The sequence below is a fragment of the Nicotiana tabacum genome, chromosome 23 (assembly GCF_000715075.1).
Source record: "Nicotiana tabacum cultivar K326 chromosome 23, ASM71507v2, whole genome shotgun sequence".
NCBI classification, from domain to species: domain Eukaryota; kingdom Viridiplantae; phylum Streptophyta; class Magnoliopsida; order Solanales; family Solanaceae; genus Nicotiana; species Nicotiana tabacum.
The window spans coordinates 119,399,835-119,424,719 of NC_134102.1; the positions used below are offsets into that span (position 1 = coordinate 119,399,835).

Below are 24,885 nucleotides of genomic sequence, written 5' to 3' on the forward strand. Positions count from 1 at the left end.
CGGGAGTGATGATGTCCAAATTTGGGCAACGACAGTCTTCCTTCACAGTAGGGGTACTGGAAGGACCGATGAAAGATGGGCACCTGCTAACCGCCCATGAACGGGGGTTGTCAGTAGGAAATTTCTCCTAGAAATCCTTTGAAATACTGAGTCTTTTTATGGAACTTGCTGTTGGAGGAGCAGAATCTTCGTTTTTGTTCTTATTTTTCAAAGAACCAGAACGTTTCGATGAAGAAGCCATTAGAAGAGGGGAAGAAGAAATTCTATGTTTGGAAACAATTAGAGAAGAGATGAAGAGCAAGAATGCAGGTTGGAAGTTCAAGCAACTCGTAAGACCCAAAGGAAAAGGGAGTTGATACGTATAGGTAAATTTTGGGCGGCTAAAATACTTGGCTCTAATTACCTCGATAACCGACAGAAGGCGTGCAAAATCATAAGAGGACACGTGTTCTAGGCATTAAATGTGGGGAGACAGGCATCTAATCAATCGTCAGTAACCTATAAAAGGAATTATATTATTTTCCGCCAAAAGAGGATTCTCAACAACTTCCCGGTAACATAAAGTTATGTCACCGGAAAGCAAGGGGACTATCTGTATTGGGTAAAATACGTTATGTTACGTGACCACTTAAGAAGGGGACACGTGGAATCAAAACCGAGAGGATGGAAAATCGGGTACAACTACTTCGTGTGTCGTCGAGAAAGGCAAGTTCATAAGGGCATTAAGCATGCTGCGCCCGATGATATTTAATGAAGAATATTCCACAGCATTAAAGAGTAACGGCTCATTAAAAAAATCAGAGCATTTATGTTTACCATTAGGTTTCCATTATCATACTCCAATAATTGTCATTAGTGGTAGGCCCGACCATTACGCCCACTGAGCTATAAATAATAGGCTCAACTATCATTGTAAGACACAGTTTTTCTGGAATACATTGACTAAATTCTACACAGCAATCTGATACCTTTTTTCTCTCTTTCTCGCTTGTTAATCTTATCATCATTGTGCCCGGAAACCTTATTCCCGGGCTCTTCGAATCTATCATTTCATCTACATTTTGAGCTAAGTATCTTACATCTAAATCGATTAATTCATTATCTTTGGGATCAAATTGATTCATCTCTCTAGAAGACGCGAACAAATTCAACTGTATCGTTTTACGGACAAACAATATTATAAATAGATAATACATATTTTATACATCCTTCGACTATTGTTTTAGCAGTTGGGTGTACGGGTATTTAGGTTAATTCTTCTAAAGAAGGAATAAGAAATGTAAATGCTTATTGAACTCGTAACTACAACATTCCCAAGGGAAGAAAATTCACTATTGTCACAAAGGGGATGGTTCTGAAAAATTGAAGAAAGAAAGGTTTTAGAAAAAGAAAAAAAGGGCGAACCCATATGAATCGGGGGATTGAACCCGACGTGAATCGAACACGCAACCTTCTGATCTGGAGTCAGACGCGCTACCATTGCGCCACGGATCCTTAATATTGAAATATTTTCAAGTATCAGTAATAACAGTGTCATACTTTAGCCGGTTCAATCTAAAACCAGTTTTTAAATTTTTTCCCTTCATTTGTTTGTATTTTATGTTTCTTAATTCTTATGGTTTAATCATCAAACCAAATAAAATCTCTCTTCTTTATAGAGAGAAAAGGCATGTGAAAGTATACATAAAAAATTTAGTTAACAAATCAAACGAAAAAATACATAAGTATATCTATTCGTATGGAGTAATTTTACATGAGATAGAACTTAATAACAATAGGTGCCAAAAGGTTTTTTTAATTATTATTAACAAAAATGATAAGTTATGTAGAGTGTTTTGCAAGAATGAAGTATAAAATGATAGAATAGGAAGAATTAGGGGTGGGCATTCGGTATTTCGGTTCGATATTTAAGAATTTCGGTTCGATATTTCGGTATTCGGTTTATCAATTATGTATACCAAATATCGTACCAAATTATTTCGGTACGGTTCGGTATTTCTTATTTTGGTTCGGTACGATTTCTGTACGGTTTTGGTTTAATAATCGCTAAATAAGCAACACTAACGAGTGACAACAATGCACTGCGCACAACAATTAAGGACTAAGGAGTGCAACATCTTCACAGTGTACAATTCAAACTTCAAAGTTGCCAATTCAAAGTGCACATTGCACAATTCAAAGCTTAACTAACTCAGTGCAGCAGAATTCAAAGTGCACATTGCACAATCCACAATTCTGCCTAACTCACACATTGCACAACGATTAAGGACTAAGGAGTGCAACATCTTCATAGAATTGTGCAAAAAAATTCAGCATTTTTAAACTCCTGAAATTAACCCAATTATAACACAATTAATCAGAGAGAAAAATAAAATCAGAAAAGAGGCAAGACACATATTAACAGTGACATAATTAATCAAATCAACCTAGTTAAGCGACAATACACGCAAAAACGAATTAAATAAAACAGAAAAACGAGTACTTAATTACCACTTTGTATGCCTTTGACCGTGGCTGCCTCTTTAACCTTTTTTTATCAGCCTCACCGGGGCTCCCTTCAAGGCTTCCACCTCGAGTAGTGCTTCTGTACACATGAAGCAAAAGTTTAGTTGATACATAAAATTGATTTTAAAAAAAACCAAAATCGTTTATTGTAAAATGCAAAAAGAAATTTAGTACTACACCTAGAAGAAGAAGAGAGATCCTCCAACACAACAGTAAACTCAAGTTTGTTGTGAAGTAGTGCACCAATTGTAAACAGGCTCTTCTCATCATCATAGGCAAAATCTTTGCCGGCTAGCTCCAAATCATACGTTTGTCACTTTGTTGCACCTTGTCCAGAATTTTTCGTCCTATGCCTTTTGCCTCTTACAGGATTTCCATCTTCATAATTTAGAGCAACCTGAGGCAATAATAATCATTATTTTTTCAGTTCACTTTGAAATATTCATACCCCAAAATTCAACACTACAACTACATCAAAATTCATATCCCAAAATTTAAAATAACATTCTTTCTCTAACAGTACATTTATTATTATAAAAAAAAAACTGAAGATTGAAGAATGAAAAGTTATGAACCTGTTGAAGAGTTGAAGATTGGAGAATGAAGGTAAAAAATAGGAAACCAGCAGTAGAGTCATCGGCACCGAGGACGTGAAGTCGTCGTCTGACTCGTCTCTATAGCGTGAGGTTCTCACTTCTTTGAGTTCTCTCTCACAGTCACAACAACCGATCTCAATTCTCTTAGGTTATGTTTCTCCGTTTCTGTTTCTCTCTTTCTAATTCTCTAATCCCTATAGCGAAAGACTAAAGAGGTTTCTGTTGGGCCTTATTGGGTTGGGCTGGGGCGTTGGGCACTAGGGCAGTGTAGAGAATTAGATATACAACATATTGGGTTGGGCCGGGCAGTATAGGTCCAACATAAAAATCTTTAAAAATTCGGTATTTCGGTATACCGAGTACCGTACCGTTATACCGAAATACCGAAATGTAATACCGAAAAAATCAAAAACGAAATACCGAATTAATTCGGTCCGGTTCGGAATTTAATTTTTCGGATTTTATACCCACCCCTAGGAAGAATACTCCTTTGATGAAAAAAATGGTGTAAATGTAGAAAAATATAGTGATGGTGTTCGGCACACGCATTGGGGCACGACTAATTAAATCCGAATTTACGCCGGAAAGTGCCACGTTGGGTGTATATCGCTCCCTAATAAAGGCGAATCCATACTTAGGCCCGAGACTCTGATTAATGATGAAGGAGTACTTGTCATTCCACCACAATCTTAGTTGGTGGCATTAATGGAAATACTCAAGATCATAGGCTAGTGCATAAAATGATATAAGAAATAGATGGCACATTACATATATCCCAGAAAAAGCAATTTAATAAGGCCAGTAAATAATAATAAAAGTTAAAAAGCATGCATGTTATGATAATTTATCAGAACAAGTAGTACGTTTAAAATACTTTTAAATTTATTTGATTTTGATTTATTGGAGTTTAAGTATTTATTTGATTTTGAATTATTGGATGTCAAGGATCTTACAAGCTAGAAAATAAAAACGCGAAACCAGTCCGATAATATTATGAAAAAAATACGAAATTTCACTTAAACACTATATATATATATATATATATATATATATATATATATATATATATATATATATATATATATATATATATATATATATATCAAATAATTTAATTAAGCTTCCGACAACATCTTAAACAAGATTTAAGAGGGATTTCATAATTTGTAATTTCATATATTTGAACCTTCTTATCTTATACCTGACTTAGTGAGTGAGTATCATATTTGGCATAATAACTGATTCACCTGTTGATGTAATGGTATTAAATATTAATTGGAGTTAATTAGCTAGCTTTGACAAACAATTAGAATGTTTTAGTTGAAATTAAAGTGTCATTTTCTCAACAAAGGTTGAGGAAGAAGACAATTTTCTAGATTTGGTTTCAAGATTTGTTAAGTTGTACTGTTTCAAACAATACGAATCATGATATGTTTAGTCAACTAATTTCTGTCCTCTAATATATTCCTCAAACTGCCAAACTTAACTGTTCTATATTCTTTGCTTTACCTAACTGAAGATTGAACTTATCAGCAGCCATCAGTAGAGTGAAAGCTAGACTTTTCTGTTCAGCATCATAAGCAAATAAATAGTCAGCTCCACGGGAAAGGAAAAAAAATTAAGAACGGAAAAAGGTGGGTTAGACATTGACGTACACAAAATTTTATGAAATGCTGTGGAGTTATAATCACTGTTTCACTTGAACATGGGTTTGGGCCTAGGATAGTAGAGTTCTATGACTAATTTATTTCCTATCCCAAATTGATATTCACTTTGCATTATTTTTTAAATGATGTTGACCAATTGTATACAAATTATTTTTTAGAAAAATATTATATATAAAATTTTCTCAAAATGGTGTCATCACACCATGTAACAGCTAGCCGTTGAACTTGAAAGGGGGTTTACTCTAAATTTTATTTTGGTAAATCTCACATTAGAATAAGAGAAAGAAACTTGGTAGCCTGTTTGGTAAATCTTCTAAAATCTGCTTATTTTGAAAAAGTCTTTTCTCAAAAGTGTTTTTCAAAAAAGTATTTTTGGTGAGAAATAGTTTGTGTTTGACTAATTAATTTGAAAAGCGCTGTTGAACAACAATTAATGTTTGACCAAACTTTTAAAAAGTGATTCTAAGTATATTTTTCTCAAAAGTGCTTTTCAAAAAATGTGCTTTTAGAAAGAACCTACTTTTTTCTGGTTCTCCAAAACTACTTCTACTTCTACTCAAAAGACTTTGTACTTCTACTCAAAATACTTTTTTTCCATAAAAAAACTTGGCCAAACACCTTAATTTTGACAAAAAATCACTTTTGACCAAAAAAAGAAGCTTGACCAAATAGGCTATTAGAGTTGACGATGAGTTCAAGATTCAAATATTGAGGCACCTTTTGGATTAAAGTCAAAGAAGACAAAACTGTGAGGCCCAAAATCTTTGAGGTACCATAGAAAAAGCAGGTAAAAATAGCACGAGCTAGCTAGTTTTCAAATTGGTAATTGAAAAATAGTCAGCATTTGCAAAGTCATTAAAAATAGCCACTATTTTGCTGAAATTTGGAAAGCAAAAAAAAAAAAAACGGAGCCGAAATTTTCAGCAAGAGAAGTCAAAATATAAAAAAGTTAACAATCGAAAAAACTAATGGGATTCGACCTCTACTATATAATACTCTATCTGTTTCAATTTATGTGAACCTATTTCCTTTTTAGTCCGTACAAAAAAGAATGACCTCTTTCCCTATTTGGAAACAATTTACCTTTATGCAATGATTTATAGTCACATAAAATATATGTGCCTCATTTTACACCACAAGTTCAAAAGTCTTCTCTCTTTTCTTAAACTCCGTATTCAGTCAAATAAATTCACATAAATTAAAACTGAGGGAGTATATATATATAATATTTTTGACCTTGTATATATAGTGTATGTATTTTTCGGCAAAGTGGGTGAATCCCCTTCCGCCATGCTAGCTCCGCTCATGATTGTTAATCAGAGGACAATGACATACCACAAAAGCTATTGGAAAATCAATTCTGATACCAAAGAAAAAGACTTTCAACCCCAAACCTCAATATGTCCATTAGCTAATAGTAATATCAAAGCTGCAGCTTTAGTTTCCAGCAAATGCCATGATCAAAATAGAAAGATTTTGTGGCCCCTTCTATTTTCCTGGACAGACCCCCTTTTCAAGAATTAATAACAATTGAGTCATGTGAAAGTGGAATGCCTTGATAGTGTAGTTGTGAAAGGTCAATTTTAAGAGGAAAAATCTAAGAAAATTTTGACAGTCAGTTAGTTAAAGTGGCAATCTAAATGATAGTTGCAAAGGCTGTGACTTCTTTTCACTTTTGGTGGAAGTGAATGCATGCTTTCAAGAAACTCTCTTTTGAAAGATGCTCACTGATTGTGATCTCTGTCCTCTGATTTTCATCTCCCAAATTGACCTTTCTGTCAGTATTTTTTTTTTTCGTTAAAGAAGCATGAGTTAGTTGAATTCTAATTTGTATAGTAAGAACTTTATTGTCAAATATCAACAAGATCAGAAAATATATTTAAGAAGAAACTAAATTTGGGTATCATTCTTTTATCGGGAAATCTCAAGAAATATACTAGTTTGTCAGTATAATATATGTGTGGGTCATCATAGAAATATGTAGTAGTAGTAGTAGTATTTTATCAAACTTCTATTTGTCTTCTTGTTACAACTGATATGCTCCTTTTCTTTGATGGCAGACCATCTTAATTGATTAGGATCAATTTCTTTGTTTTTTCCCCTTCTGCATAATGGTTTATGCTAAAAGCAATACACAAGATGACAAACAAAAAAAGCAGTCCCATATTCACGCAGGGTCCCATGGAAGGGCCACACTTACTGGAGATTGACGTAGACAATTTATCCTAATTTAAATATTAGTGACTGTTTCCACGGCTCAAATTCGTGACCTATAAGTCACACAGAAATAGCTTTACGGCTGTTCAATGTTCTAAGTTCCCATCATACCCAAGATGACAGAAACTTGGAAAAACACTAACTTGGAAAAACACAGTAGCTTATATATTAGGTTAAGTTCCCTTTTTGTCTTCTTTGCTTACCTGAAGTGAGGTATTGTATTTGACATAAATCCACTTTTAATTCCATGTCACTGTTCTGTCATTTCATCGGCTTTTGGTTTGTGATAATACAGCTAACCCTTCATTCATTATATGCAACTAGTTGTATACTTGCAAGAACTAAGTGGAAAAAACCAAGGCTTATAAGCAATATATATAAGTGGTATCGGCGGAAGTTTTTCTCACACAATATAATAGATGTGGGTTCGATCTTCACTACTTCTTGGCTGAAGTCTGAAAAAAAGAGTATTTGAAGTTGAAGTTATATTCGGAAGTTAAAATTTCCACTTTGTTGAGCTTACTGCCTACTAAATCTTCTTCAAAAGAAAGTTCTAAATATACATGTACACTAGAGTTGAGTTACACGTAAGGAAGGTTATGTATTAAAGTACATGCATACATATCCTATGTACGTTAGTTGTATAGAGATTATCAAAAAGATCTGTATTCTGTAATAGTCTTGCGCCACTCTACTCATATGTTTTAAGATTTTAGATTGAATGTGCAACTGCTCACAGATTTCTTGTGATTGAAGTCGAATGGTGTCGTCGAGGTTCATTGTGAAACTTGTCTTAGACAAATTCTAAATCGGAAAATGAGGGGTAACCAAAGTTAGGGGTTATATAAACGCAAGTTAAGAAGTCAACTGTAACCATCGTCTGAGTCAACGCAAAGGAGATAAAACCGAGAAGCTCAAAAGCCTTGACGTAGCCAAAGTGGTCGGACCAAAGCCAACGATATCTATCTTGACAAATTGGGGCTGAGCCGTTACACATGATATTAAAGTTAGCACCGCTGGTGGAGCAAATCTCATTGTCATTATAGTCAAGTTGTCCACACAAATATTACTATTTGCTAGAGAAGGTGACAATTATATTATGGGGTGGGAACTAATGAAGCTATAGAATTTCTGATGAATGAGCCTAGCTAATCCAACTTATTTTTGATATCCATTATTTGCACTATGAACATTGGCTTTTCTATTAAACAAAAAACAATTGGATGAGGCAATGAAGTTATAATCATTTTCTATCCATTTGCTTTATGATCTTCCTCCATATTATATTCAATGATGAGAGTCAGGTGACTTCCCCTACCCACTCGATCCCCTCACTCTTCCCCAAAAGAAAAAAGAACACCAAAATCATATACTACTGGATGCCATTATATATATGTATCTTTGGCCCCAGAAACGATCAATGCATGTGTTAACATTCACAACGTTATATGTCCTTTCTGATCATGTGTGTAAAGGACTACTCGAGGAGTGTGCTTTTTCCGAAAAATGTCAAAATTTAAAGAAGTAAACACAATCAGAAGCGAAGAGGATTCAACAAATAGTATATATACCTAATTAAAAAAATTACCTATTGGAACAGTATGATTTTCCGGTGAAGGGGTGTCTCATTTGATACCCCTTGGAGTAGCCATGTGGCTCCACCACTGCTCACACGGTGTTTGATATTTGTTTTGAAGCCGGTCTAATCTAGACGTACACGAAAGTCTTACTTTGAATCTTGAAGCATTCCCTATCAAAGACGACTCAATTCCTAAAGCTCAAATCCAAGACTTTTAATTAAAAATGAACGAATGCTTACCACCTCATCGCAATCTTCAGCCGAAAGCAGAAGACCCTTGCTATTTTTCTCATCCGATGATGAAGCAAAGAAATTAAGAACTTTAAGCAGGTGACGTGTCATTACGAGTGAAGGTATTTTTTTCATTAAAGCAATAGATACTCGAGGCAAAGGTAAAACATTAGGAGAGGTGAGGAATGAGGTCCATGGAGATATTAAATTCCTAGTGTCCCCACTTTGTAATTAAAAATAAAATTAAGCAAAAGGCTACAACTAATGCCTACTACTGCTAATTAATTAATTCCTTTTTTCTTCTCCTTGAGTGCAACTTAATCACCAATAGCTTTAACAGAAAATTCCACTTTCCCTTATTCTTTCCTTTAAAATAGCCAACAGTGGATATGCTTACCCACTGTGTCAAATCTTATTATAATGCAAATTTTAATGGCACCCAATGTTTAATTCTTGGTCTTAATCATCAGAGTTGTCATTACCCTTATGCAGTTGTATGATTCTAAATGATTGGTTTACCCCTGCTGAAATTTGGACTTTTCTTGAAATTTGAAATGTGGAAAGGGCCATTGCCACTCCTTTAATTGTCGGTCAAGAGGGAAGATATATTGTGATAAATCATGGCCTAGTTGCTAGAAATTTGTTGTATTTCAAAGTCTATTAGTGACTATGATCATGCTTAAAGTCATTGGTTTAAAACAAATTGCTCACTTCCAATGTTTTTTTATGTTGCCTCTTGACGTTAATTCTTGTTCAGAATGACATCACAATAGGTGTTTATCTGAACCGAGAGTCTATCGGAAAAGCCTCTCGACCTACAGTGGCGTAACCATATTATGCCAAGGGTGATCAAGCGCATACCGTTCGCCAGAAAAGTTTTTTTTAGATTGAAAAAGAATTAAATAGACCACACATGGTGGTCTTCGTTTAGTTTTGGCAAATGAAATAGACAGAACTTTAAACCCATGAACAATACGTCACTATATATATAAAATATTTTGAACACCCTTAACACACTTGAGTGAGGCAGTCCGACGATTCAGGATGTTTAGAGTGACGTATTATTCATGGGTTTAAAGTTATATATATATATATATATATATATATATATATATATATATATATATATATGTGTGTGTGTGTGTGTGTGTGTGTGTGTGTGTGTGTGTGTGTATATTTTGAACACCCTTAACACACTTGAGTGAGGCAGTCCGACGATTCAGGATGTTTAGAGTGACGTATTATTCATGGGTTTAAAGTTCTGTCTATTTCATTTGCCAAAACTAAACGAAGACCACCATGCGTGGTCTATTTAATTCTTTTTCAATCTAAAAACTTTTTTCTAATAAAATAACTCTTAAAATTTAAAATTTATTTAGAAATAAACAACTAATCTTAAAAGTAATTTTTCAACTAAAAAATTTTTAAATAAATTTTATAATTTAAAAATCAGGTTCTACAAAAATTTTTCAACAAAAGCTCTCTACAAACTACAAATTCTCTCGACTCTCTCTTTCCTTTGGTTTTATGCTTACTTTTATTAGTAAAATTTCTAATGTTCTCTTTTTATTTCTTTAATTTTGATTTATAAAATTATTGTTCTATTAAAAGTTTTTTTTTTATTGTTTAGCTTAATATCACTACTAGAAATTCGGCAAAAACCGACCAAAGTCGACCGACCAACTTTGGTCGGTAAAAAAACCGACCAAAAAACCGACCAAAGTTGGTCGATTTTTCAAAATATATTTTTTTTTTATTTACGAAACCGACCAACTTTGGTCGGTTTTCTTTGGCGCAAAAATGCGGAAAACTATTTTTGAGTCCCGCAAAATTTATGTTTCAAGAAACCGACTAACTTTGGTCGGTTTTTCAATTAATATAAATAAAAATTAATATTAAAAAAACCGACCAAAATTGGTCGGTTAATTCAGCGGGTCATTTAAAAAAACCGACCAACTTTGGTCGGTAATTTTACTTTTTAATAAAACCGACCAACTTTGGTCGGTTATTTTCGTGCGAAAATATAATTAAAGAGTATAAATCAAATAAAAGACAGTCTTAAAACAAAATGTACAAATGGTCTAGTGGTAGAATAGTATCCTGCCACAGTACAGACCCCGGTTCGATTCCCAGATGGTGAATTTTTTTTTTTACATAATTAAAATACCGACCAACTTTGGTCGGAAAAAACCGACCAACTTTGGTCGGTTTTTTTTGCAATATTTTTTTTTGAATTTAATTGACCGACCAAAGTTGGTCGGTAATTTCCGACCAACTTTGGTCGGTATTCCTTTCCGACCACAAAAATACCGTCCACACGTAAATGGTCGCGTTTTGGTCGGTTTTTTGCCATTACCGACCAACGTTGGTCGGTTTTTTTGGTCGGTTTTTACCGAATTTCTAGTAGTGTATTGTGTTGTTTGATTTAAAAAAATTGATACACCATTCATGGACAATAAAAATTATTGACTTATTTGAAGTTTGACACCCTTGACAGAATCCAGGCTACCCCACTGTCAACATGCACAAGATAGGAGTAAGGTCTGCATATACACTAAATCCAGGCTACCCCACTGTCAACATGCACAAGATAGGAGTAAGGTCTGCATATACACTATCCTCCCCAAACCCCGGCTACTTGTAGGAATATACCTAATATATTGTTGTTGTTATTGTAATGACATCATTGTATTTGGAGGGCTTTCCTGAGAAAATTAGTATACGTAGAAAGACTTTTAACATACATGGAGAAGGTACATTGTATGTGCAGATTTTCTAGCAAATGAAGATCACAAATGTAAAAAATAATTCGTTAATCTGTGAAGATGCGCTCAATGTCTTTGATTTAAGATCAAAAGAGTTTATATATTGTCGCATCTAGAAGATTAATGGGATATTGTTTCCGAAATTTAAATTGTTAGGAAAGTTAAGTAGAATTTATTCTAAATCTTCATACTAGTACTAGTAAAAAGAATCCAACATTGGAGATGACAAGGATAAAAGGTTAAAATAATCTTGTATTGTCTTGTGATTCGTTGATACTAAGCTTTTTGTAATAAATAAACTTTAAATGCCAAAAAATGGAAATCTATTACTCAATTACGTGACTAGAGTACAGTTCTTGGATTTTATTCTCGAAAAAAGGAAGTGCCTTTTGAACAGGAGTGTATAAAGAAAATCGATAAATAATACCAAACCAATAATTCGAATCAAACCGGAAAGATATCCGAAGTGGTTTGATATTGAAAAATAAAACCCGACCATAATTGGTTTGATTTGGTATTAACTAAAAAAAGTCAAACCGAAACCAAACAAACCCGATAGTACATTTATATAATTTTTAAAAATATTTTATACATATAAATATTTATTGTAATGTAATTTATAAATATTTCTTAAACTTTTTCACAGTTTTATCTTTTAACGTATTATTTCAAGTTTAGACTTAACATTCTTGAATGGCAAATAAATTTTATAACCCATAAATGTAGTAACTCAAACAAAGTTCAAAACAATACTAATGCTAACAAAAGAAATTCAATTCAATATTAGGAATGATGAATATGTTGGATAATTATTTTAGTTTTACATTGGTTTATAATGAAAAACATATAATTAACTTAGTTTATTTTTTTTTTTAGTGTTTAGTTATATAATTAATATTAGTACTTAGCTATACTTATTTTAGCATGGCCTATATAGTATTTTTAGATTATATTAATTTTTTTATGGCTTATTAATTAGCAATATTTGTTTTATGTAATTTTATTATTTTATCTTTGTTATTGAATATTTTAGTATAATGCTATGACTTATCTCATATTATTGTGTTAGTTTCTTGGAAAACACATTATATAGTTGTATTTTACTAGGACTTAAAAAATATTTGGAGCACAATTTACATATTTTATGCTATGATGACTTTACCGGAAAAAAAAAACTGAAAACCCGAAAAAACTCGAAAAATCCGAGATTGAAAACCCCGACTTTGTTGGTTTGGTTTGGTTTATAAATTAAAAAACCCGACACCATTGGTTTGGTTTGATAATTAAAAAATCCGAACCAACCCGACCTATATACACCCCGACTTTTGACTATTTTCCCCTATTTTTTAAGAAAGAAGATGAAAGTGAAAGAACAAAGAGGAATGTACAACATAAGATAAGCCAATTAAGGTGCTAAGGTTTTCTGACTGGTTAATTTCAACCTGTCCATTAACGTAGAATCTTGATCCAATTTTACCACAATATTTACTAATGAATCAAAGTTATATGAACAAACAATGTAAGAAACATTTACACACTTAAGGTGTCTAAAAAAGTAATTACATGTATATTTATACAATAAGTATTGATTGATAACCTGAAATAAATGATAACTAATATCTTAATTTAAATAATATTAGTAATTGTATAAAATTTATTTACGTGAATACAACTTAAATTCTTTACAATCCGTTTATCTACATGTCCCATAAATGAAAAATAAAGAAGAAGAAAATATAAGAAGTCTAAGTGTGACACCCATGACGAAGGGTGCGCGGATGAGATCGGGCCAAAGGGCAGGATTGACAGGCTTCTAGGTTGGTAAGCCTACGAAGAAGAGATGCACATGACAGCTTAGGTGAATCCCACAATAGAAAGGAAAGTGAAGAGTTTTATAAGGCATATATAATACAAGTTCACATAGTATGTGTGCTTTTGAACTTGATGATGACAATAAACCAAGGGATAAACCATAAGGTCTATTGGATCAAAACAGACAATACGTGCCATGTGTTTGGACTGTGACATGCTTATAGGTTGGCAAGCCTATGAAGAAGAGATACACATGACAACTTAGGTAAATCCCACAATAGGAAGGAAAGTAGAGAGTTTTATAAGGCATATATAATACAAATTCACATAGTATGCGCGCTTTTGAGTTTGGTGATGACAATAACTCAAGGGATAAATCATGAGGTCTATTGGATCAAAACGGATAATACATGCCATGTGCGTGTGGACTGCGACAAGCTTCTAGGAAATTCTCTAAAAACCCTTTTTTTAATTAAAAAAAAAAACTCCCCTTTTGTGGTTGGCCACTTGGCCTGAATGATGGGCTAAATGTCAACATGCTTCTTAGTACTAAATGGCCTCTAACCTAACTGCAGGAATTTGTGGCTTTAGCCCTTAATGTAGGAGGTATATGCCCTACACTGTACAGAGCTACAATATATAGTAGTGGTAGTAGACTTTATAAGGGGTACTTTCCATGATCTAGCTAGGCTGAATAAGTCATCTGATGAAATATTCTACTAACACTTGTTAACATTTGGATATAGATTGGATATGCCTCAAACACAAATTTTACTTGCTGATTTGATTCTTTAGTTTGTAATCTACAATCAATTACTCATCTACTAAGTTTAAAATAACTTATATTTCCACTAATACAATTGATACTACAGTCTACATAAATGTCTAGGAATATAGGCACAAAAATACTAGTATCAAATTTTACCTTTTGAACTAAATACAGCATGCATATTGAATTACTAAAGAGAATAGTTTATTTTTCGCACAAGCTGGTTCGGATATTACGGTTATAAAAAAAAATAGTTTGCTCTTGTGTGTCAGTGTGTGGCAAGTATCTAGTTAATTCATCCCTATATTCCTCTGATGACTCAAATTTTTACTGTAGAATAATGAAGATCAAGAGGGAAGCATAAGAAATTTAAGAGTTAAAACTAAGAAATTAAAATGCATATGAAGGGTCCAAGTCCAATTATTCTCTAGCAATATATTAATTGTTGCTTTTACAAAGAATGGATGCTTCACATCTTTTCAAATTCCAAAAGAATAGGTCAAAGTCCCTCATCCACCTTTTGCTTTGTGATTCCTCTTACAATTAATCTACTTTTCCTGTTTATTAATTTTCAAAATCCTTAGACCTTTTTCCACCTTTATTTGCATGCTTAATTCTCCAAAGAGCAGTGTTGCCTTTTTGAGTCTTGGTCCTCTAAAAAGCTGAGGGATGGAGAACCAGAGGATAAAGGAGTAATAAATCAACAGGGTATAATGGTCACCCTACAAAGAACCAGAGGACAAACCTGTACTTTCAAGCAAATCAGCGAACACCCTTTTGGTGCTTCTATCCATCAACCTTTAATTTATTGGCAAAAGTGCATTCCAAAAGTAATTAGCCGGGTCCCTTCATTCTTAACCAGCAACAAAATACTGCAGTAAAGTTTGGGAGGATAGTATACGTAATATCAAGGATTAGAAAGAATAATAATAGCAAAACTAAGAGCGAGAAAATTGGTGGAAGGAAACAGTAGTAACAAGCATTAATCGCAGCAAAATACTAAGAAACCGACGAGATAGGTAATAGGAAAACACACATAAAATTAACAATCTAAGAATAATAAAACACTATTAGACTAACCTTAATAATCCGGTATAGATCATCTCGACTACCTACTAAACTTCTAGCATTAGGAATAGAGAATATCTTGGTAAACGACACTTTATTTCTTTAATGGGCCTACTCGTCACAAATAAAAATTAGTATAGCCAATGAGTTTTAGATAATACAATTAATAAAAAGGTATAACTGCAAAAAGATGTTCTTATCATTGCTTATATAAAACCTTGTCACTGAAATCTAAATAACCCACACACTCATTAACCAAAAAATGGTTTTCTCCACTTACCTTCAATCTTTCTCCAAAACACCACAAAAGCTAAAGAAAAGAATGTTAGCTACATGGACACCAGACCAAGAGCTTAACAAAGTGAGGCTAAGGTCTGGTGCTGACATGAAAAGAAAACTAACATGGTATGATTTAGTAGCTCTTGGAGTTGGAGGAATGCTTGGTGTTGGAGTTTTTGTTACCACAGGTCCCGTTGCTCGTAAAACCTCAGGCCCTTCTGTTTTCATCTCATATATAATAGCTGCTATATCAGCACTTCTTTCATCCTTGTGCTATACTGAGTTCTCCGTTGACGTCCCTGTTGCTGGAGGTGCTTTCAGTTATCTTCGCGTTACCTTTGGTATGTATAAAAAGGTTAAAATACGTTACTAATGTAATGTTTATTATGTTATTAGTGTATATAAGTTAAATTTATATGTGGTTATTGATTAACTTGGTGAAAGTGGGTGCAGGAGAATTTGTTGGATATTTTGCAGGAGCAAATATATTAATGGAATATGTGTTGTCAAATGCTGCTGTGTCAAGAAGTTTTACGGAGTATTTGTCTTGTGCGTTTGGTAGGAATGACCCAAACTCATGGAGAGTTCATGTACATGGTTTAATGGATGGTTACAACATGTTGGATTTCTCAGCTGTTGCATTGATTATTGTCCTCACTATTTGCTTGTGTCATAGGTTTGTTAACTATCTTGCTTTCATGCTTGGCTTTCTTAACAATTTTTATAACAACGGGGTTTGAGTAGTTTGCGTACCCCTCAAAATTGTTTTTGCCAATATCCAGTGGCATTTAAGGGGTGTCATTTGATACCGTATAGGTAACGAATTATTTTGAATATCCAGTGGCTAGGTAACGAATTATTTTTTAATATTATATATTGACTCTTCTTAGGTTTATTTATAAGTAGATTTACTTCTTTATATTTTGACATTCCTTAGCGACGCTTCCGATATCTACTACTGCCTTCAGCACACCTTGTTTTTGTAATAATATACTTTCCACTAAATGAATTAATGAGAGAGATACAAAGTCATGTCTTCTTTCTTTCCCTAATGTGCTTGGAGAAATTATTGGTCAAACATGGAATATCATTTCCTTTTTGTTTTATAGTTAATATTTCTTTTAGTGGTATTTGATAATGATGTAGGGTGTATATCATTTTGTAATTTTGCAGCACTAAGGAAAGCTCAATGTTGAACCTGGTAATGACAATGTTCCATGTGGTATTCTTTGGATTTATAATCATAGCTGGCTTTTGCAATGGGAGAGTTGAAAACTTAGTAAAGCCAGGAGGAATAGCTCCATATGGTGTTAGAGGAATTCTTGATGGAGCAGCAATAGTTTATTTTAGCTATATTGGATATGATACAGTCTCAACAATGGCTGAAGAAATAAGAAACCCTTCAAAGACTCTACCAGTTGGAATTGTTGGCTCAGTCCTCATTGTCTCTGCCCTCTATTGTCTCATGGCATTATCTTTGTGCCTTTTGGTACCTTATAACATGGTATGTCATTCAACTTTCCATCATGTTCATTTTTCTTCCTACTCTATATAAAGCCATTGCTCACTTTCCAAGGATTTAACTTATATATACAGTATAATTCTTGAGCCAAGAGTCTACTGAAAACAACATCTCTACCTTTTTAAGGTAGATGTAAGGTTTGCGTATACATTACCCTCCCTAAACTCTACTTGTAGGATTACAGTGAGTTTGTTGTTGTTATTGTACAATATAAAGAATATGTACACTATGAAATTTTACATAAAATAGATTGCATGCATTATTTTCAGGCAACTAGTTTCACTTATTATAGACGGTTATTTTATAGTCATGACTTGTATGGCAAATTTTTGAATATTATCGGTGTATAGAAATTAAACTATTCTTCGAATGTTTGGTAGATCCCAGAAGGAGCATCATTTTCAGCAGTTTTTCAGCAAATGGGATGGAAGTGGGCAAGCAATGTAGTAGGGGCTGGTGCATGTTTGGGGATTGTGGCATCTCTATTAGTAGCCATGCTTGGGCAAGCAAGGTACCTTTGTGTCATTGGGAGGGCTAGGCTTGTGCCTTCTTGGTTTGCCCAAGCACATCCTACAACAGGCACTCCACTTAATGCTACTATCGTTTTAGGTAACTAATATTGACGTATTATATATGACTATAATTTAAAATTTTAAACTATTAGAGATGGTACACTTTCAACGAACTGAATTAACGTAACGATTTTCTTGAACATCATTTTGAGTGGCATTTCAATCCACCATTTACAAGAAAACATCAGTGATATGATAATTAGGGAAAATCTTCAATATTTACCTAAATGTATTAGAATTTTGATTCGTCAAATTGTTCACAAATTCTAAAACTTTTTCCAAAAACATGTGAATACATGGTGGTCTAAATGATGGTTTCCAAAATGATACTGCGGTTATAGAATCGAATGTGTATTGTAGATATTCTCATCACAAGACCCCCATCATGTTAATTAATATCGATTTCTTAGAGCCCCATACGATATAAAATAAATTTGTAATGGTCACTTGTCAAAATTAATGGGAGAACCTTTTTGTTTGTATGTTTGTGGTGGCTGTTGTTTCTTATTTCTTTTTATTCATTTGTTTTCCTTATTGATAAACGTAGATTAATTAACTTAGATATAAAGCTAATAGTCATATTTGGAGGAATAAAATACCTTTCAGCTGGGTAAGCTTATATCACAAGAAAACTCCAAGGGCCAATTCAACCAAAAAATTAAATCCGATCTCTATATATATATATATATATTAGTGAAAAAGAAAGTTCCCCTCCTTTTTCTCACCCCTTTTTTGAATGTTAATTTGTGGTCTAATATTTGCCAATAGGCATCAAAGCATAACTTTTTATTTAAAATCTAAAACAAGAAGAAAAACAAGAAATTAAAGCCTAAAATAATGGCATTTTCTCATAGCTTTATCCATATTTTATTTCTTTTGCAGGTATATGCCAAGCATCAATTGCACTATTCACAGAACTTGATATTGTGATAGAGATGATTTCCATTGGCACATTACTAGTATTCTACTTAGTATCCAATGCACTTATATTCCGTCGATATGTCATCCTTAGCAAAAATCCACCACTTCACACTCTCTTCTTCCTCTTTCTCCTTTCATGCACCTCATTTGCATTCTCTTTAGCATGGAAACTCAAATTACAATGGTGGAATCTCCTCTTAATCGCTACCCTTACAATTTCTATGACAGTCATTTTCCAGTATTTGGTTCCTCTCGTCGTCGTTCGACGACCAGATAGTTGGTTGGTTCCTTTCATGCCATGGCCTGCTACAATATCCATTTTCCTTAATGTTTTTCTTATGACAACTTTGAAAATGGTGGCATACAAAAGATTTGGAATATGGGCTGGTTTTATAACAATATTTTATGTAATTTATGGTGTCCACTCAACATATCGTGCAGAAGAAATAATGGAGATGGTAGTTGTTGATAATAATGTGAACACTCAACAAACTGCTAAGGTTGAAATCCAAGTTCTTTAATGCAAGGTGCATGTGATATTTTATTTGGCAACTGCAGTAATAATGTTGCTGAAGCCAAAGCAATATTAATAGAAACTACTCCTTTCATTACTGTTACAGAAAAGAAAATATGATCAACTTGCAAACTGGCAAACTAGGGTGAGATGATCAAGAAGGAAACTTTTACATAGTAGTTTGGAAAATTGTATATCCATATACCTTTTTCTCATATTTTTTTCTTGTTTGACTTTCTTGTCATCAATTTTAGCTATAAACTTTGATTTTGACATTTTATGGACTTTGTTCAATTCCTACATGAATTTTTTTTTTTTTTTTTTTTTGGTAAATTCTAATAAAGTCTATAATTTATTCATGAATGTAGCCAAAATACATATTCTTTCTTCTACTTGTATACGGTCGAAATAAATTTCGGCCTTCCTACGTTCGATCGAGTTCGAGTGTTAAGAAGTCGGAATGAGATTTTGGGAGTAAGCTCTGAGGTCGGTACTAACGAACCTCGAGCCCGAAGGTCGCTCGAGGAGGCGGCTCGATAATCCTATCGAGCCCGTGACCGAATCGATCCGCAAGGAACTGCTTCGAGGTCGGAAATGTGCGACGCCCATCTCGAAGGTCGAACTCGATCCAAGACCGAAGGGTCCGACCCAGTAACTAGTTCGAGCTAGTATCGAGCTCACAGACAAGAGCCGTTGCAACCACACTAAGAAAGAGAATCTTGGCGGGAATCAAGGAAGAGACAAGTCATTATGGGTCTTCCACTACATGTTTTATTTTATTATTTTTTGGTAATGACCCTCTTCTATAAAAGGGGGAATCCGTGTAAGCTAAAGGAGGTGGAACATAAAAAAGATCACTTTTTCTAGATATTGATAGTAATCCCCTTATGCTTGTTTTCCTTATTCATTCTTTTTGCTTATTATTTTTGTTCTTACAGTCAACAATACACATATTCCCATTTCTCTACGCGATTTATATCAAATTGTATCGCATATCCTTAGAACCATCCACAAATCTAACGTTATCCGATTTTTTCGGTAAACAGTTTGGCGCCCACCGTGGGGCTAAGGGTAACAATGATCGTTTGATATAAACCTAAAGTACACGCCAGTTTCCAACTTCAAATCAGCAATGGTTTCACCTATCGACCACGAAGCCGGCCTTCAAGATAAAACCAACAACTTGGCACCCGGGGCCGGAAGGCCACTCGATGAAGGCGATGCGGCTCGAATCGAAGCACCCGAAGTTCGAGCCGAAGTATCATTGGATGTCAATTCACAAATAGCTCTAGAGGCGAATCAGCGTTCCGAACCGGAAAGGAGCATTCAGGGTGGTACTCGATCCGTAGCTCGAGACACCCATAACGTGGAGGAGATTGGAGTCAGCTTACGGACGATTTTCGAGATGTTACAAGCCCAGCAAATAGCGATAGCTCAGTTGCAGAGCCAAACTCAGGTACAAAGCAGGCCGGAGCCCAATCCGCTTCGAGAAGTCACCCACAGAACGGAACCAGCCATAGAGAAGCCAAATGAGGAAGAATGGGGGACTACTCCCAAAATTACTAAATTGCTCGAGGAATTCACAAAACGAGTCGAAGCCAACGATAAAAAAGTAGAAACATATAATTCCAGGGTCGACCAGATCCCGGGGGCTCCACCAATGATAAAAGGTCTAGATTCGAAAAAATTCATTCAAAAGCCTTTTCCCTCGAGTGCAGCCCCAAAACCAATCCCCAAAAAATTCCGTATGCCCGAAATACCCAAATATAACGGAACGACCGACCCCAACGGGCACATCACTTCTCACATGTGTGCCATCAAGGGCAATGATTTGGAAGATGATGAGATCGAATCTGTATTATTAAAAAAATTCGGTGAAACCCTGTCAAAAGGGGCAATGATATGGTATCATAATTTACCATCTAACTCCATTGATTCTTTTGCTATGCTTGCAGATTGCTTCGTAAAAGCTCATGCCGGAGCCATAAAGGTCGAAACCAGAAAGTCGGACCTGTTCAAGGTAATGCAAAAGGATAACGAGATGCTAAGGGAGTTCATAGCTCGTTTTCAAATGGAACGAATGGATCTGCCACCAGTCACAGACGATTGGGTTGTTCAAGCTTTCACTCAAGGTCTAAATGAGCGGAGCTCGAGGGCTTCGCGATGGCTGAAGCAAAATCTGATCGAGTACCCAGCTATTACTTGGACCGATGTGCACAATCGATATCAATCCAAAATAATAGTCGAAGATGACCAGTTGACTTCTAGGACCATTACGAAAAAGCAAAAGTCGACCAGAGATCGATACCAGCCATATAGCGGAAACGATACTACTGCTGAGTATCCGAGGCCTCTTTAAAATCAATCTCGTACACAGGGGGCTTTATCATTGAACGCATCTGTGATGATTATCAAGTTCGGTGCAAAGGAAGTTACTTCGTTATTTCATGACAAACAGTGTCTTAACGGGAAACGTTATAAGGGCCAAACGGTCAAAACAAACCACGCTTATATAGTTGGCCCGAGCCCTGATGCAAAACATGAACCCATGTATAATGACCTGCAAAGAAAGCTCTCCTCCTTACCGATATTCTATGTTCAAGATTTATTATGCAAACAGGATCGAGTTCGAATCATTCACTCGATTGCCAAGCCTACGGGCTACTTTTATTTCGAGTTCGAGCAATCACTTACTCGACCATTAAGCCTGGGGGCTACTTTAACTATTACGCCTACGGGCTACATTACATTGAGTTCGAATCATTCGCTCGATTGCCAAGCCTACCGGCCACCTTTATTTTGAGTTCGACCAATCACTCACTCGACTATTAAGCCTACGGGCTAATTTGACTATTACGCCTATGGGTTACATTGCATCGAGTTCGAATCATTCACTCGATTGCCAAGCCTACGGGCTACCTTTATTTCGAGTTCGAGCAATCACTCACTCGACCATTAAGCCTACGAGCTACTTTAACTATTACGCCTACGGGCTACATTGCATCGAGTTGGAATCATTCACTCGATTGCCAAGCCTACAGACTACCTTTATTTCGAGTTCGAGCAAACACTCACTCGACCATTAAGCCTACGGGCTACTTTAACTATTACGCCTACGGGCTACATTGCATCGAGTTTGAATCATTCGCTCGATTGCCAAGCCTACGGGCCACCTTTATTTCGAGTTCGAGCAATCACTCACTCGACCATTAAGCCTACGGGCTACTTTGACTATTACGCCTACGGGCTACATTGCATCGAGTTCGAATCATTCACTCGATTGCCAAGCCTACGGGCTACCTTTATTTCGAGTTCGAGCAATCACTCACTCGACCATTAATCCTACGGGCTACTTTGACTATTACGCCTACGGGCTACATTGCATCGAGTTCGATCATTCACTCGATTGCCAAGCCTACGGGCTACCTTTATTTCGAGTTCGAGCAATCACTCACTCGACCATTAAGCCTACGGGCTACTTTAACTATTACGCCTAGGGGCTACATTGCATCGAGTTTGAATCATTCACTCGATTGCCAAGCCTACGGGCTACCTTTATTTCGAGTTCGAGCAATCACTCACTCGACCATTAAGCCTACGGGCTACTTTAACTATTACACCTACGGGCTACATTGCATCGAGTTCGAATCATTCACTCGATTGCCAAGCCTACGGGCTACCTTTATTTCGAGTTCGAGCAATCACTCACTCGACCATTAAGCCTACGGGCTACTTTAACTATTACGCCTACGGGCTACATTGCATCGAGTTCGAATCATTCACTCGATTGCCAAGCCTACGGGCTACCTTTATTTCGAGTTCGAGCAATCACTCACTCGACCATTAAGCCTACGGGCTACTTTAACTATTATGCCTACGGGCTACATTGCATCGAGTTCGAATCATTCACTCGACTGCCAAGCCTACGGGCTACCTTTATTTCGAGTTCGAGCAATCACTCACTCGACCATTAAGCCTACGGGCTACTTTGACTATTACGCCTACGGGCTACATTGCATCGAGTTCGAATCATTCACTCGATTGCCAAGCCTACGGGCTACCTTTATTTCGAGTTCGAGCAATCACTCACTCGACCATTAAGCCTACGAGCAACTTTAACTATTATGCCTACGGGCTACATTGCATCGAGTTCGAATCATTCACTCGATTGCCAAGCCTACGGGCTACCTTTATATTGAGTTCGAGCAATCACTCACTCGACCATTAAGCCTACGGGCTACTTTAACTATTACGCCTATGGGCTACATTGCATCGAGTTCGAATCATTCACTCGATTGCCAAGCCTACGGACTACCTTTATTTCGAGTTCGAGCAATCACTCACTCGACCATTAAGCCTACGGGCTACTTTGACTATTATGCCTACGGGCTACATTGCATCGAGTTCGAATCATTCACTCGATTGCCAAGCCTACGGGCTACCTTTATTTTGAGTTCGAGCAATCACTCACTTGACCATTAAGGCTACGGGCTACTTTGACTATTACGCCTATGGGCTACATTGCATCGAGTTCGAATCATTCACTCGACTGCTAAGCCTACGGGCTACCTTTATTTTGAGTTTGAGCCATCACTCGCTCGACTATTACACATACGGGCTACATTATTTCGAGCAAAACTACTCATTTCTTCGAATTAAAACAAACACTTGACTATTTAAGCTGAAGGACACTCGAGCCCGATAAAGCAAAGGGGACTACCCACGAGGCCTGAAGGCAACAGAGATATAAATTCAAACTGTCTATTTAGTTTGAAAGGCCATTTCTCTTCAAAAAAGAAGAAGAAAGATTTGTATTTACAAAAATTTTGTACAGAGGCGGCGAAAACGCCATCAGAAGTTATCCGATTCAAAGCATGTTGGGCCTCGTTGAAAAGACAAGAAGCCACTCCACATTCATCACTGATTGATCTTCTCCGGTCACCAAAGACCGAAGGTAACTGGCAATTCCCACCGGGGAAGAAAAAATTCGGGTATCCTCGATAAAGTTGGGGACTATAAAGACGCATAAGATGATCGAGCATTACATACGTCATGGTCGAGATCGATAAAAATATCAGTGTATATCTGATCGAGCTGCTGGGAAATCATCAGATAAAACATCGGTGTATATCTGATCGAGTTGCTGGGAAATCATATCGTTTCTCGCCACATCCTTTTTCGAGAGACGAGGGGACTATCTGTATACGGTCGAAATAGATTTCGGCCTTCCTATGTTCGATCGAGTTCGAGTGTTAAGAAGTTGGAATGAGATTTTGGGAGTGAGCTCTGAGGTCGGTACTAACGAACCTCTAGCACGAAGGTCGCTCGAGGAGGCGGCTCGATAATCCTATCGAGCCCGTGACCGAATCGATCCGCAAGGCACTGCTTCGAGGTCGGAAATGCGCGACGCCCATCTCGAAGGTCGAACTCGATCCAAGACCGAAGGGCCCGATCCAGTAACGAGTTCGAGCTAGTATCGAGCTCACAGACAAGAGCCGTTGTAACCACACCAAGAAAGAGAATCTTGGCGGGAATCAAGGAAGAGACAAGTCATTATGGGTCTTCCACTACATGTTTTATTTTATTATTTTTTGGTAATGACCCTCTTCTATAAAAGGGGGAATCCTTGTAAGCTAGGGAGGCGGGAAAAAAAAAGATCACTTCTTATATTGATAGTTATCCCCTTGTGCTATACATATATTCCCATTTCTCTGCGCGATTTATATCAAATTGTATCGCATATCCTTAGAACCATCCACAAATCTAACGTTATCCGATTTTTCCAGTAAACACTGCTTAAACGAGATTCCTGCATAAAACTTGTTAGTTTAATATGAGAAAAAGAAGAAAAAAGTTGTTACGCTATGG

At 35.8% G+C, this 24,885-nt stretch overlaps 1 protein-coding gene and 1 non-coding gene across 2 annotated transcripts; one reads left to right on the forward strand and one right to left on the reverse strand.

Moving 5' to 3' along the window:
* Positions 1-1,422: 1,422 nt before the first annotated feature.
* Positions 1,423-1,494, reverse strand: TRNAW-CCA (transfer RNA tryptophan (anticodon CCA)). The gene has a single exon. It is a non-coding gene; the product is annotated as a tRNA-Trp (tRNA).
* Positions 1,495-15,439: 13,945 nt separating this feature from the next.
* LOC107810732 (cationic amino acid transporter 6, chloroplastic-like) lies at positions 15,440-19,308 on the forward strand. The gene is made up of 5 exons (XM_016635543.2): positions 15,440-15,829; positions 15,942-16,164; positions 16,662-16,992; positions 17,391-17,619; positions 18,465-19,308. Exons 1-5 carry the CDS (start codon positions 15,472-15,474, stop codon positions 19,022-19,024), a joined length of 1,701 nt encoding a protein of 566 aa, XP_016491029.1. The 5' UTR covers positions 15,440-15,471; the 3' UTR covers positions 19,025-19,308.
* The last annotated feature ends 5,577 nt before the right edge of the window (positions 19,309-24,885 follow it).